General features: G+C 48.2%; 1 protein-coding gene across 1 annotated transcript in view; it reads left to right on the top strand.

The window, feature by feature from the left end:
• Positions 1–11693, top strand: part of TMEM150C (transmembrane protein 150C) — a 66711-nt gene extending 55018 nt beyond the window's left edge. The window contains exons 6-8 of the mRNA XM_040967017.1: positions 5228–5355; positions 8486–8663; positions 11323–11693. Of these exons, the coding sequence (XP_040822951.1) occupies positions 5228–5355; positions 8486–8663; positions 11323–11531 (515 nt within the window). The 3' untranslated portion in view covers positions 11532–11693. The remainder of the gene's footprint in view (positions 1–5227; positions 5356–8485; positions 8664–11322) is intronic.
• Positions 11694–15708: the final 4015 nt, after the last annotated feature.

Here is a 15708-nt window from a genome sequence, read left to right as displayed (position 1 = left end):
TCTCTGTCCCACTTCTGAGAAAGCCACAGGAATCAGGCGTGGAGACTACACCCTGATGACATTAACTGATCCTCACATCTTAGTTCCTTCCAAAGGCTCACCTTTAAATACTAGTCAGGCTAAATCCCCATGCTCTTAGCACCACACAATGGAGATGAAGTTCCAACATATGGAACCTTGGGGGACATGCAAACTGTTCTGAAGCCATAGCACTGCTCTTAGAAGATCCAGTGAGCACATTCAGTCCAAGCCATGAAAGGCTGATAAGGAATAGCTCCACTGAGCAGAGTCCAAGGGCCCTGGGGGAACCTTGACTATCCCAGCCCCTCCCGGTGCTAACACACAAGCCTGCAGGCTGGCACCTTCTCACCTGAGCATCCCACAGGGCGCAGTAACAGTAATTCATGGCCATCTTTTGTAATACAGGCACAGGCGTAGCACGCAGTACATAGGGTCCCACCTTTATACAGAAACTGTCACCAGGGTCTGTCCTCCAAATTTTTTTTAATAAGATGTATTCATTTAATTGAAAGAGAGAGAGATGGAGAGACAGAGAGAGAGGTCATTCATCCACCCATTCACCCACCAGTATGACCACAGCATCCAAGAGCTGGGCCAATCTGAAACCAGGAGGCAGGGTCTTTATCAGAGTCTCCCATGTGTGCACAGGGGCCCAGACAGACTGGTACATGGGCCAACACCCTTTGCTTTTCTCAGACACATTAGCAGGGAGCTGGAGTGGAAGTGGAACAGCCAGGATATGAACCAGCACCCGTGTGAGATACTGACGTCACAGATGGTTGCTTTGTCCCTGTGCCCCAACACCAGCTCCCCCGCGCTGGGTTTTAAAGAAACCAAGAAACACATTGGAAGTTATGTATTGTTTCCTAGGAATCCTCAAGGCAAGTCAACATTTCCCTAGAGCCTCTAGTGTGTTATCTAAAGAATACATTGGCGCAGTGCCGAGCTTATGATTAACTAATTATAAAAGCATTCTCCCAAACAAAACAAGTCCCCCTCTTCCAGATGCCATTTGTCACCGTCTTATTCTGCAGTCCTTGCTGCTCCACCATGAAGCAATTAAGCTTCCACTAGCTGTTGCTTGAAGGTATTGCAACATTCAATGTTTATTAGCTCTCATCATTTTTAGTGCCATCTGGTAGACACAGAACTGATTAAGATTAGCGTGTGATGGGAACCAACCCACAGTTATTTATTGAGACAAAGGAAGGAATCGGTTTATGAAAGACTCCTGCCCTTGTCTGTGGATCTTCTCAACTTCCCAGACCTGCCCCTGTTAGACCTTAGACTTAGTCCTCGATGCACTTTCAGAAATAATCCACACTGCCCGTAAGTCCTGCTTCTTGGCAGCTGAACAGATGGTCATGTACAGCCCAACAGTGAGTCGGTGTGGCATTTATTAAAATCACCAGAGCTCTTTTATCTTTTTGATGGACTAATCAAAGATTGAAGGCGCAGTTATTTTCTGTGCAGAATGAGGCTCTCCGTCCTGACTCCGTTGCTGGCTTGCCGCTGAGGGCTAGAGACCCAAGACGGAGTTCTTGAAAGAAGTGATCATCTCCTGCCCTGGGGAGGCGCGGAGGAGAAAGCGAGCAGCTGAAGGATTCCAGGCACTTAGCAGCAGCCATTCTCCCTCCCTGGCCGACACGGGTTGCCTGTCATGTTCCACCACAGTCAGACACAGTAATTCCTGATGCATAAATACAAGAAACAAAATGGAGAAGAAGTGGGCTTCGTATCGATTTAGAACCCTGGTGAAGAGATGTTATTGCAAGTTTGGAACTTTAAGAAAGAAAACCAAAAATACTGTCTCAGCCCTAACAAAATCATGTCATGTAAAAGAATCAGCAATTTTTCTATCCCTGCCTATTTAAATAAGGGCAAGTAAATAGGGGGCAATTATAAAGGAAAAGAATATTCTAAATATTAAAAGAGCAAAGGTGTGGAATATATATATATACATACATATATATATATATATATATATATATATATATATATGTTTGTTGGTGTATCTAAATGTAGCTTTGGGGCCCTATGCAATGACTTAATTAGCTAATCCTCCTATTGTGGGTGCTGGCACCTGACGTGGGCACTGGTTCATGTCCTGGCTGCTCCACTGCCCAGAGGAGCTCCCTGCTGTGACCTGGGAAAGCAGGGGAGGAGGACTCAGGTCCTTGGGACCTTGAACCTGCGTTGGAGACCTAGAGGAGGCTTCTAGCTCCTGACTTCAGATCAGCTCAGTTCCAACTGTTATGGCCATTTGGGGAGTGAAGATCTCTCCTTCTCTGTAAAACTTTCTTTTTGATAAAAAACAAATGAATCTTTAAACATAAATAAATGTATCTTTGAAACTGTGATCCTGCCTTAAAGTCTTTTTCAAGAAAGTATAGTTAAATCACTGCTCAGTTTCAAATGGGCTTCATGGAAACAGCATTGTGGTGTAGCACGTTAAGCTGCTGCCTGTCATTCCAGAGTTCCATAGAGGTGCAGGTTCAAGTCACAGCTGCTCTACTTCAGATCCAGCTCCCTGTTAAAATGTGCCCGGGAGAGCAGCAGAAGATGCACAAATGCTTGGGCCTCCACCATCCACATGAGAAATCTGGATGAAATCCCTGCTTCCTGACATTGCTTGGCCCAGCCCTGGATGCTGAGGCCGTTTGGGGATTGAAGCAGAGGATGAAAAATATCTCTCTCTCCATGCCTCTCTTTTTTCTCTAAGTCTCCTAAAACAGACGAATATTTAAAATAAAAATAGAGTGGACTTCTCAACAGGTAGTCTGATTCTTCCTCTATTTAAGTCAGAGTGTTAAAATTATTATGGGACTGAAATCTGTATTAGTTCCACCATTCAGAACTTTAAGGAGCGTATGCTCTGAGTAATCATAACGGAGTTACCAGCTAAAAGGGCAATGTGTAGAGTTTGGAATGCAATTCTAGGATTTCTAGAGTTGAATTCCTTAAATGAATTTCTGTTTCTTGCTTAATTCCCTCATACGTTCAGGATTTGTTGAGCTCAATCCAAAGCGGAGGGCTGGTGAAGCGGTTAGCAGATCACACATGTCCCAGGGTGGTTGGAAGTGCACAGCGCACAGCGACCACTGGCTCTTCCCTGGCCACAAGTGCTTGGACGGGATGCAGCGGAGTAAGGAGCCCTGTCAGTAACCAGGATTAGGGTGGAGCCGCGTTCCAGTGCGACCCCATCCCACAGCACTGAATGACCCCGGAGTGATACCTTTCACAAGGCATTTTAAAAAGAAACCAGACGTGCTGTTGTGTGGCCTTTGCCCTTTGGCTGATACTTTGAGAACTGTTGTCAACTCAACTACTGTTCATTTTATTTTTAACACTTATTTCTGTTGAAAAGGCAGATCTATGGAGAGGAGAGACAAAAAGATCTTCAACCCACTGATTCGCTCCACAAATGGCCACAGCAGTTGGAGCTGAGACTCAAAGCCAGCAGCCAGGAGCCTCCTTTGGGTCTCCCGCAGGGGTGCAGAGGCCCGAGGGCCTTGGGCCATCCTCCGCTTCAGGCCATAAGCAGGGAGTGGGCGGGTATGGAGCAGCTGGGACATGAACCTGCATTCTTATGGCATACTGGCACTTGCGAGCTGAGGACTGACCAATTGCCCCAGCCCCTCAAATACTGTTTATTAATCCCCTGGCTAATCGTGGACACTGGCTGAAACAAACTAAAGGCACTAGTGAGGCTGAGTCATTTGAAATTTCATAAGTCACAGTTTACCTTTGGTTCCACAAATCGTTTTCTATCACTTTTTGATCTGGGGCGCTGAGGATTGAAAGTCAGCTCAGAGAGCTGCATTTCACAGCTTGAAACCAGGAAATTCAGCATACTTGGGAAATGTAGCTTTGTGGGAGGGGTGCAAAGTCAGATATACAGAGGAGGAGAGACAGAGAGGAAGATCTTCCATCCAATGATTCACTCCCCAAGTGAGCACAACAGCCGGTACTTCGCCGATCCGAAGCCAGGATCCTGGAGCCTCTTTTGGGTCTCCCATGCAGGGGCAGGGTTCTAAGGCTTTGGGCTGCCCTTGACTGTTTTCCCCAGCCTCAAGCAGGGAGCTGGATGGGAAGTAGGGCTGCCAGGATTAAAACTGGCACCCATGTGAGATCCTGGTGTGTGCAAGGTGAGAACATTCTAGCCAGTAGGCTACTGTTCTGGGCCCAAAATAGGGTAATTCTTGAACTTATAATTGTCTTGTCTGATGAACGCTAATGTCAGAATAAATTCCTTGTAATTAGTAAGTGCATTTCCATATATGTAGAATCTAATTTATATTAATTGCAAGTGCTATTTCATCATTTGCAAATTTTTATGTAGTTATGAAAAAAATCTTTGCATTAAGCAGTTAATCAGATATGACCCTTAGATAAGTGGCTTAATTCACCCACAGACCCAAGGTTACTGCTAGAGGTCGTGTTTAAAATCTATTCACTTCTTCCATTCTCTCCTTAAAGTCTTGATAGCAATATTCTTGCAAAAACAGAGTGGCCTTTTAAGGTCAATCAATATCATTTGCAAGAATTCAGTCTTATTGATATACTAAACATGAATTTTAGGTACAAAGCCCACTCCCATGTCCACTGTGTGGAAGTCACATTTCAGAAGTCCGTTTGCTGTCACCACTCCAAGGTAGATCGACTGTCTTCATGCTTGAACAACTAACTCCCACGGTAGACTCAGGGAAGCGAGCCTGAAACCAGGGATGCAGGCATCCGTGACTTCCCTTCTCCATCCTGCCCTGCAGTGGCTTCTGCCCAGGGCCCGGCAGGTTTGTTCAGTCTTGCCTGTCGGACCTGGTGCTGCTCCCCTAAGCTCAAGGACAGTTGTATCCATGAAGCCCTGTCCTGTCTTGCTTGTCGTGTGCCAGGCCCCCGCGGCATGCACTCTCCTGGGCAGTCTTGTTGTGTGCCGAGGTCATTTTGGAAAACTGGGCGCAGCACTATTTCGGGCCACAAGCTTGGCATCAGCCCAGGGAGCCAAGCACCACGGCTTGCTTGGTCCACAGTGCCACTCTGCCCCCCTGCAGCTAGGTTAGACCTGGGAGAAACTGCCTGTCATTTCAGAGCTCGAAGGTGGAGACGGTGGTGGCTCACTGCATTCTGCCTGCTGTGGCTTTGAAAGTGTGCCTCGCACTCTCCGTCCCGGGAGTGTGTTAATGCTGGGACTCTGCTCTTATCCTAGCCCTGGTGGTAGCCGTTCTGCGCTTCATCCAGCTGAAGCCGAAGGTTTTGAACCCGTGGCTGAACATTAGCGGATTGGTGGCGCTGTGTCTGGCTTCCTTTGGAATGACCTTACTTGGTAATTTTCAGGTACTTTACCTTGGCCTTTTCGCCTCCTTCTCACAGTGCAGGGTTATCATAGTCACTGTGGTGCTGTCACCAACGTGCAGCCCTGTAATTTTTGCATGAATCTTGGAAGACAGGGTCATGGGTCCGTGGTCTGTACCGGTTTACCGGCGGTCTGCACTGAGGATCTTTCAGCCTCGGGTGAGGGCGCTCCTAGGGGCCAGCAGTAACAGATAATGGGGAAATGAGCCACTTAGAGGGACCGTGTTTTGCACAAAAGATTTCCGAATAGCTTATCCTTTAATAAATTCTAATATGGCTTTCTAGAACCCCAATAGGATCACTGCCTTCCTATGACTAAACTTGGGGTGTCTGTTAGAAGACAGCAAGTTCACGTGGAGGCCAAGTTTGCAAGGACAGCTGTGATTTGTACAAAGGTGCATTGGTGCCTCCTCTTCTCCCTGGAGACTTGGAAGCCCACAGGCACAGCCTGCCAGCACGATCTCCTGAGACAACACCATCACCCACCTCTGCAGTGGAAGGACTTCCCTTCCAGACAGGTTCCCGCAGCTGCTAGAAACGGCCTGTTTTTAGGCAAACACTGACCTTGACACTCCTCCCCGCCACCTTGAATCAAACCCAAGTGACCTGCCAAGGCATTCAGGACCCTCAGCATCAATTGGGCAGGCAGTGATGTTTTATATATGGTAACACACATATATATGTATTATATTTACATATAAATTCATTTCTGGTTTTGTGTATATAAAATATTTAATTTGTGTAAATATATTTTATATTTATATATAACGATAGAATATATCTAAACATGTTTATATATAAATATATATACACACACACATAAAATTTAGAAGGTGAGGGGCTCATGGATACATGTGCACCATGTTCAGGAGCAGAGTGGGGTGGGATGGGGAAGCTGGGAGAGAAACGCTTCTGTCCTCCAGCCTGTGTCCTGGGATAGATCAAGAGTTCCCTCCACACGCCACCTCGCTATGAGCCGGGGAAGGGGAGTGTCATGACACCCACCTCCGGGCCCCAGCGAGGAGGGGTCCTTCAGTGGCAGTAGGTGGGTGGGATTTATAGAGCAGAAGTGTGGCCTCCGACCGCGATCCTAGTTGCCCGTCTGCTGCTCCTCGAGCTGCCCTACCTCCGTCCTCGGGTCGCTGCTGAGTATGGATTCCTCACATCTTCTGCACCTTCGGCAGTGGTGATTCTTTCTTCTTATTATTATTCTTTTTTAAAATATTTATTTATTTTTATTGGAAAGGCAGATATACAAAGAGGAGGAGAGACAGAGAGGAAGATCTTCTGTCCGATGGTTCACTCCCCAAGTGACTGCAACAGCTGGAGCTGAGCCCATCCAAAGCCAGGAGCCAGGAGCTCTTCCGGGTCTCCCACAGGTCGCAAGGTCATAAGACTTTAGGCCGTCCTTGACTGCTTTCCCAGGCCACAGGCAGGGAGCTGGATGGGAAACAGGGCTGCCGGGATTAGAACTGGTGCCCATGTGGGATCCCGGGCATGCAAGGCGAGGACTTTAACCACTACGCTATTGCTCTGGGCCCGGCAGTGGTGATTGTCTTCAACAGTATTTTCCTTGTGGCTCATAAGCCATCCCTTAAGCAGACTTTATTTTTCTATAAGTGTAATTAAAAATATTAGTAATTGCCCTTTTTTCTCTGTCTCTCCTTCTCTCTGTAAATATCCCTTTTCAATAAAAATAAATCTGAAAAAAAAAATCAAAAACCAAACCAAAACAAACAAACAAACAAAAAAAAACCTGGAGCTGATGCAATGGCTCAATTGGCTAGTCCTCCACCTACAGGTACTGAGATTGTATATAGGCACTAGTTCATATCCCAGCCGCTCCATTTCCCATCCAGCTCCCGGCCTGTAGCCTGGGAAAGCAGGAGAGGATGGTCCAAAGCCTTGGGATCCTGCACTCACGCTGGAGACCCAGAAGAAGCCCCTGGCTTCTGGCTTCAGATCAGATCTGCTGTGGCTATTGCAGCCATGTAGGGAGTGAAGGGCGGACAGAAGATCTTTCTGTCTCTCCTCTCTAAATAAATGTGCCTTTAAATAACAGTAAGAATAAATCCTTTAAAATATGTAGTTATAAAAAGACATTTCAGTGATGCTTAAATAGCCGCAGGTTCTGATGGAGGGGCCTGACATCTCTGACTCACACCGGAACTATCCCAGAAGGGCTCCTTCCGCCTGCTGGGACTGTGGCTCGTCAGATCCACTTCTGCTTTGCAGGATCTCCAGGTATGGCAGCATGTCAGAGGTGCCGGGCTTTCCCTAAGTATTATGGGAAAATAAAACTCACTTCCCATTAACAATGAGTGGGTCAGTGCCAGGATCAGCCCCTTCTTAGAGGAAACGACCGCCGATTATTTGTCTCCACCGATCACCACTGGCTATTTAGCATTGGCTGTCTTCAACCAATAAGCACACAGCTAGAAGCTGGGGCTCATTTTCTTAGCCTGGAAAACAAACCTTGGAATGTACATTTGCAGAAATTTTTTATTATTTATTTATTTTTATTTGAAAGAGATTTATAGTGAAAGAAGGAGAGAGAGGCCTTCCATCCACTGGTTCATTCCCCAAATCGCCCATCTGTGGGGACTGGGCTAGGTGGAAGCCAGGGGACAAAGAGTTTCCTCTGGGTCCTTCACACGGGTGCAGGGAACCCAGGACTTGGACCATCTTGCACTGCTTTTCCAGGCCCATTAGCAAGGAGCTGGATGGGAAATAGAGCAGCCAGGACTCAACTGGTGTCCATATAGGATGCCAGCACTACTAGTAGAGGCTTAAACGGCAAGGCCGTGGCACAAACCGCAACATTTCCAATTTCTGTAACTCTCCTGTTTTCTTTTTCTACAACGCTTTCCTGGAAAATAAATTAAAGGAGAAGCTCACCACTGCCAGCATAGTTTTTCTGAGAAATGTTTCTGAGGGTTGGGGACATTGCTTGTTTGTCTTCCTCACCATTGAGAATAGACAGAGAAGATGCTGGGCTCTGCTCCTGGTCAAACTCTGCCATCCTGTGAGTGAGATCGCTCTCTTCCCGCCTTGCCCCTCCCACATGTCTTCTAAATGGGCCTCCACGTGCCCTGTTGTGTTCATCCTGCAGCTCACAAATGATGAGGAGATCCATAACGTGGGCACGTCCTTAACCTTCGGGTTTGGCACCCTGACCTGCTGGATCCAGGCCGCGCTGACCCTCAAAGTCAACATCAAGAACGAAGGCCGGAGGGCCGGGATCCCTCGCGTCATCCTGTCGGCTGTGATCACGCTCTGTGTGGTCCTCTGTATCCTTTGAATGTGAGGAGGTCCTTTGCCGGGGAGATGAGCACACAGCTACATGGGGCCAAGGAACCCACTGCCAGTCCCCGGGGTGGTTAGGATACCTGTCAGATCATCTAGAATCTTCAGAGCAAAAAAACTAAGTGAGCATGAAAGACAGAACCCCTGCAACAGAAGTCTCATGCCGGAGAGGAGGTCGGGAATGCCTCCTCGAGCCAGCTGTCTGCAAGAACGGTGCCGTGCATTCGCCTTGCCATTAATGCCATGGACATTTCCCTTTGTGTAAAACACAGAATCCATCACCAAGAGAATGGTGGGCTTTTTATCCATCTTAAACAAATGTCACTTGTAACTTTATTAATGCCCCTGTTACTTACATTGTTAGTGTGGAAATGAATTTCAAAAGACAAAGACAATTGTGTTTCAGGAAAGTGCTCTGAACAAAACAAATTCATGAACCACACTGCGGCTGTGGACGTGAGTGTCATTTGGCTAAGCAAATACTCGAGGTTTGCTCCTGATTCCTGGCTCACTCTCCTTGTGTCCACGGTGGCCAGGCAGGGCTGGGCCACAGCCAAGGAGCCAGGAACTCAGTCCAGGTCTTCTGCGTGGAAAGCAGGGATCCAGCTCCCAAGCCATCACTGCCTCTCGGGCAGGAAGCTGGAATCAGAAGCGGAGTTGGAAATTCTCACCCGGGCATCCCAGCTGAGGCTTAACCAAGGTCAAACACTCCCTTTTGCAGGATGCTGAATGCGATGCCAAATACTTTAAAGGTGTCAGCTCTCTTAATCCTGACTGAACAAGTTAAAAACATGAATTATGTAGAGCTTAACATGCCTGTGAACACACCAGTAGTACTTGGTAGGTTGAGACTGAAATGTGGGCCTACTTGGACCAGCAGCCATCGTGTCATCCGACCTTAGAGAAGGTGGCTGTAACACAGGCCAAGATTCGGGGTTTGGAGACATTGTTTAATTAGTGGCATGATTAGAGTCTTGCTTCTTCCTCCCTCATCAGGTGCCATTCAGTCATTTCCTTGGTTTTCTGAAGTCCTACAGTTAAAGCGTGGAACTGAGGCCAGAAGCTTGCCTCTTGTTAGCAGCCTGCTCAGACATTCTGTGGTCAAACAGGCGCAAACTCTCTGCCAGTGTGAGACCTGAAGATGGATCCACGGCCCCATGAACTTGAGTAGTAAGTTAATAGCGTGTCAGCAGTGTTCTGCCCCCTCGGTCAGAAGGTAACGTACAGACTGAGTGTACATGTTGAGCCTGTATCAAGTGCTTCAGAGCCAGGTCCCTAGGTGGAGGGATCCAGGCCTAGTAAAAACAGAGCTGACTGAAGCCATTTTACACAATGCTCTGCTCTCTGAAATCTCCTAAGATTGGAGGTCTGAGTTCTGAAGACAGAACTGACGCTATGGGGGACAGTTCTGATGTTCCTAAAGCAAACATAGTTAGTCCTCAGCCTCTTGGCTTTGTAACAACAGCACACTATAAACTTGCCCCCTTCCCTTCGGGGGACAAGAACATATAGGTGTTTGTATGTGGAATACACATTCAGGCTTAGGAAACTCATCCATTTATTTTTTTTAATTGCTTGTTTTCATCTGGGCACAAGTTTAAAATGCAACACTAGCGGTGAAAGTAGCCTGAAGCCAGTAGTGAACGTGAGAAGGCAAGCTGTCACTCAGACCTGACATGATGGGGAGCACAGGACACTCAGATACAGCTTATAGGAGGGGAGTTGTCAGTTTGATACCTTTGCAATGATCCCCATGGATGTTACGGTAACCAGGAACCCATTAGTCATTTGCAGTGATTGAAAGTATATATGTACATTAAAATAAAGTATATATACTCTATATAATATGTACAAGTTATATATATTCTCTGTATAATTTATGTATACTGGCCAAGCAGCTGCTTCAGCATTGTAATCTTCTAGCTGGTCTCAGATCTCTGAAGCAGCGGTAGAGTGGAGGGATTAGGCTCATGGCCAGGCAGTCAGCTCCATGAGCTCCAGCTCCACCGTTCATGCCTGTGTGAGCGACCTCAGGCAAGTAGTATCCACTCAGCTTTGCTTCCCCACTTCTGAGCAAGCGGGCTGACATAAGATTGTTGTTAAGGATGAAGATCGTTCAGGAGGAAACTCAGCAGCGTGTCTGGCACATGGAGCTCACTAATGTTATCTGGAGTGGGCATTCCGGCCCCAGTTGTGACACCAGCAGTGTTGGGGGATGACATCTGTGCCCTCGTGCCAGCAGGAGTGTCTGGGGGTGACCCCTGCTCGAGCTGCCAGTCCAGCTTCCTGTTCATGCTCACCCTGGGAGGCAGCAGAGGATGGCTCGGGTCCTCGGGTCCTTCCCCTCATACGGGACACCCACATTGAGTTCCAAGCTCCTGGCTCTGCTCTGTCCCCGGGCCTGGCTTTTATGGGCATTTGGGAGATGAACCAGTGTATGGAAGATGACTGTCTGACTTATAAAAAAAGAAAAAAGTACCCCAAAAGTTAAATGTTGTTAATTATAGAAATCTCTGCTCACATCAAGTTTCTGGCAGCACCTGAGAGGGGCCAGCCCAGGCTTTCCCTCTTCTTGGATTCTCTGCCCAGGAACTTGTCCTCCAATGACTGGTGCGCATGCTGTCCTTGACCAGTCCTGTTCAGATTTCATCCTCATGGCCCAAGACATCGACATGTACGCAGCCCGGGTCCAGTGGGGCCTGGTCATGTGCTTCTTGTCTTACTTCGGCACCTTGGCTGTGGAGTTTCGGCACTACCGCTACGAGATCGTGTGTTCCGAGTACCAGGAGAACTTCCTGAGCTTTTCAGAAAGCCTGTCTGAGGCCTCCGAGTACCAGACTGACCAGGTGTGACCCCCGTCGGGGCCACCTTGCTGATGAGGGTGGTGCGGCCACCAGAGGGGCCCAGACACTGAACCTGGAGACACACCTCACGCACGCGTACACACACAAACATGTCCAAGTCCACATCTGCCAGATGAGCTTTCCAGGATGAGTTCTTTCTGTCCTGGCAAAGCACAAGCCCTTAGGTGTTGGAAGCCACGCTGTTAACACTGAAAATATATGCACGACAGAGCAGGAAGCCAGAGGCTTGTGCATGGTCGTCTCTTCCCGTCCCTCTCTCCTCCAGTACCTCCTGCTTTTCCCACTGCCACCACGTGCTCCACACATCCTGAGCGCCCTGCCCTACAGGAGGGTGTGACAATCACGGTTATGAGAGCAGGATGACAGTTCTCTAGGTTGCCCTCGGGTCCCCAGGGCTTGGCTCTAGCCCGCAAGCAGAGTTATGACTCGGGCATGGAAATTGTGAGCAGCTCCTTGCGTGTCATCTAATTGCATGGATGCTATGTGGAGATGCCAGAGGGTGACTTGCGTGGGGCCATCAACGGGTTGGCTCAAGCTTCCCCCACGAACACTCCCTGCATCAAAGTTCCGTGGTCAACCGTGTGGACCTGATGAAAGGCCACTGCCTCAGACAGTGAAATACTCCATTGGAAATTGGACTTGAGTCACTATGACTTTAAAAAAAGCTCCAAATGTGAACATCTTGTGGGGACGTGGTCTGGCCAGGCCTGGGGAGATATGGCAGCAGCCGGCCTCTGGTGTCGTTTTGGCTTCTGTCATTTGCCGTGTATAGTTTTTATTTTATATAATTTGGTTGGTCATCATGAATTTCCTTAATCTTTATGGACAGAAATGTAGACCAAGTGCAAGAGGAGAATTTACTTTGGTTTCAGCCATGCTGAAAGGAAAAACAAGTCACCTGCAGGCTCATCCTGCTGCTTTTATGTTTCAGGCGGAGAAAAATCCGCAAGAAAGTGCAATGAGATATGAATATGGATAGGTAATAGAAAACTCATGCTGGATATTTACAAGTAAGTTTTTTTGGAGCCGGTTGAATGGAGGAGCACTTGTTGCATGTCCAAAAGAGGGGCTGTATCCTCAATATGTATGTATGGCCCAGTTGTAGTTATTTTTTCTCTCTCTCAGTTTAAAGGCTTGACAATCTTGAAAACTGTGGAAGTTGGTTAAAGATTACCTTCCCCACAAGCACACTGGTTCAGCCGTTTTCCTCCTGCCCAGCGCTTGGTGTGCACCTGCTGGGCATTTACAACAAGACCATGAGTGCTCCCAGTTGTCCTGAGGAGCCAACAGAGCATATATGCTTCCACAAAATGGCATCTTACTGAGATGGTGAATGGTCCACGGGGACATGATATTAGTTTGGAATACTCCTTTTAGGTTCTTTTTTGTTTCCATTTTTCTATTTTAAAAAGCCTATGAAGGAACAGTGGTTTGTGAGGGTTTCCTCTACTCCGCACACTGCAAGGCAAACAGCTTTTGGTAACAACTTGCATACTTCCTGAAGAGCACGTGATGGCACACAGCAGCACAATCAAGCGGTAACTGACATTCATTGGGACCCGGGGCCACTCAATAAAATCCTTTTATGCAGAATTGTGATTTGTCTGTTATCCAGCCATTCCTTTTGCGTACACTCAGTCGGATCTTGTTGCAAATGAGCGTCAGGGTTAACATGGGTGAGGTAGCCAGTTCTGAGATTCTCTGGGCACAGGCTGAGTGGCAACAATTCAGTTCTAGCATAATGCACCTGCAACAAGGTCCAGAACCACCTCTCAAGTGAGAACCATAGCATTCCTGCCATGTGCACATGCGCAGTGAGGCCGGCCTGGAGAACCAGGGCTGAAATCCACTAAAGCACATTTTGGGTTGTCCTCGTGAAGAAGTGAAATTCCTCTACTGGTTAGGAAAGAAAATTATTTTAGAACAATTCCATCTGTAGAGACCTGAGTTTTTACTTAATGGAAAACTGACAGGGATCAGGTTTTATTATTTGTTGGGTTTTCTTATCTCTTATGTGAGAAAGTCAAACTTCCAAGTCATGGAACTTGTAATCTCTTGGCTGTAAATAGAAATTAAACATGAGCATTGATTTATGCTGAGGCACTGTGCCATGGCAGGTTGGGTTTTGCCATCCCCAGATAAAACAGAAATCTCATTCTCGCCAGCATCTGCCAGGGAGGGGTTCTGGGCATGGGAATAACCTGACCCTGGCAATGCCACAGCTATGTCCCACCACCTGTTTCTGCACTGGCCCAAGAGCTCCAGACAGGAAGTCACCCATGTGACTGAGTGCATCACGTGGCCATACTGGAAGGTGGCACTGCCAACCACATGCCCAGAGTGGGAGAAGCCTTTGTGTGCAACTGCAGTGGCCGTTCCAGGAGTCCCGCGAGCTTTGGACATCATCATACCTTCAGAGTGGGAATGCCCAAGAATCACCAGAGAACTTATCTTCATCCAGACACGGAGGAAAGGGGCTCTCTCTGGGGCAGCCTGCTTCCATCCTCACAGCTTCCCTGACCTTCTGTAGCTACACCAGCAGAACCTCACCTCCCCACTGGCAACCCTTTTCCATCTGCCTTCCAGAACAGCCTCCCAACCAATGTGCCTGCTGTCTTGCTGTCTGCTCCGTTTTCTTGGCTGCATCACCTTCTCGCTGACGGTGTAACATTGGAGGACACCACTGCTCTGTCCCAGGACCTCCTCTGCTCCATCGCTTTCTTGGTTTGGAATGCGGTGGCGGCCCATACCTGAGCACCTGCGTAGGAGGTCCAGCTCTGCTGCCATCCCAGCTGGCACTTCCAGCAGGTGATGACTCAGGTGGTCCTTGGCACCCCTCTTGTGTGGGGATCTGTCAGCTCTCTACTTTGGCCTGGCCCAGCCCCAGCTTGTTGCAGGGGAGGCATTTGGGGAGTGAAGCAGCAATTATTATCATATATAATATTATTATAACAAACACTGCCAACTTTGCCCAGCCGCTACAGCCCAGACCTCTATCCTTAATCTCAGATCTGCATATTCAACTGCCTTTATGACCTCTCCATTTGACTGCAGTTGAGAACATCTGATCTGAACCCTCTAATTCACTTCCCTTCCCCCATCCCTGCAGTATAGTCTTCTCATCTAATTTAAGAACAATTTATCTTTCCTTTGCTCATTCATCTCTTCTCCCTCTTAAACTCCCCGCCTCATCAAATCCTTCCTGCACTACCTTTCAAGTTCACTCAAGTTCACCTGCTGCCCTCATGTGGTCCAGCCCAATAATACCGTTTCTTGGCTTTACAGTAATCTACAAGCAAAACCCGCGCTGCCCTCATTCACTGCCTTTAGCCTGTCCTCAACACAGCGATCAAAATGAACTCAGTGCAAGTGAAGTTGTGGGGAGGCAGGGGTTGCGGGAGGACAGTCGCTTATGGAAAGGGTTAAAGTAAGATAACAAACATGAGTGAGCCTTTGGAAAGCTTGACCCTTTGGGAGTGTGGAACTTGGAAGTACCACATCTGGTGTTAGCACCATTGCCTTTCATTTCACAGGGGATCAACAACTGGGGCTTCAAGCACAGCTTGGCAGGAAGAGGAAGAGGAACGCGGTGGACAGGCATCCTGAGCAACACGCCACCTGGGTGAGGAGAATGAGGCGGGGGTGGTGGGGGCCACAGGTAGCCTGAGGCATTAAGCCTGGGATTCTGGGAAGAGGCAGGTGCTTGCCAAGCCCCAAGCCAGGGAGAACAGAGACCCACTGCTGGGAAGGACAAGGAGAGGGAGGACAGTGCGACAGTCTCAGCACTGCTGTGCGCTGTAGCACTGGCCTCCTAAACCATGCTGAGTAGAAACGTCCCCTGCTTGGTGACCATCTGATACACTTGCCGTGTCTTCTGATGGTCAAGAGAGGGGATTCTTCCCTCTTACCAGGGGTCCTGTGGGATTATGCTCCTAGCCACGTGGCCTCATTTAACCCTACCGGCCTCCTGCCTTTCCCCTCTCACAGCCCGTCCTCTCGCATCCTTTGCTGGCCTCTGGCCTCTGCTTCATCAAGGCTCTCTTCTGTCTCAGCGGATTCTGCCCCAATGACCACATCCCATGGCTTCTAATGGCATCTGTTTGCCAATGAATGCTCAAAGCACATCTCCAGGGAGGCCATGGCCTTGAACTCTACACTTGTTGGC

The sequence above is a fragment of the Ochotona curzoniae genome, unplaced genomic scaffold (genome assembly GCF_017591425.1).
Source record: "Ochotona curzoniae isolate NIBS_2020 unplaced genomic scaffold, NIBS_Ocur_1.0 scaffold_4506, whole genome shotgun sequence".
NCBI lineage: Eukaryota > Metazoa > Chordata > Mammalia > Lagomorpha > Ochotonidae > Ochotona > Ochotona curzoniae.
Note: the sequence above shows the minus strand (reverse complement) of the source record. Positions and strands in the feature narration are given on the sequence as shown.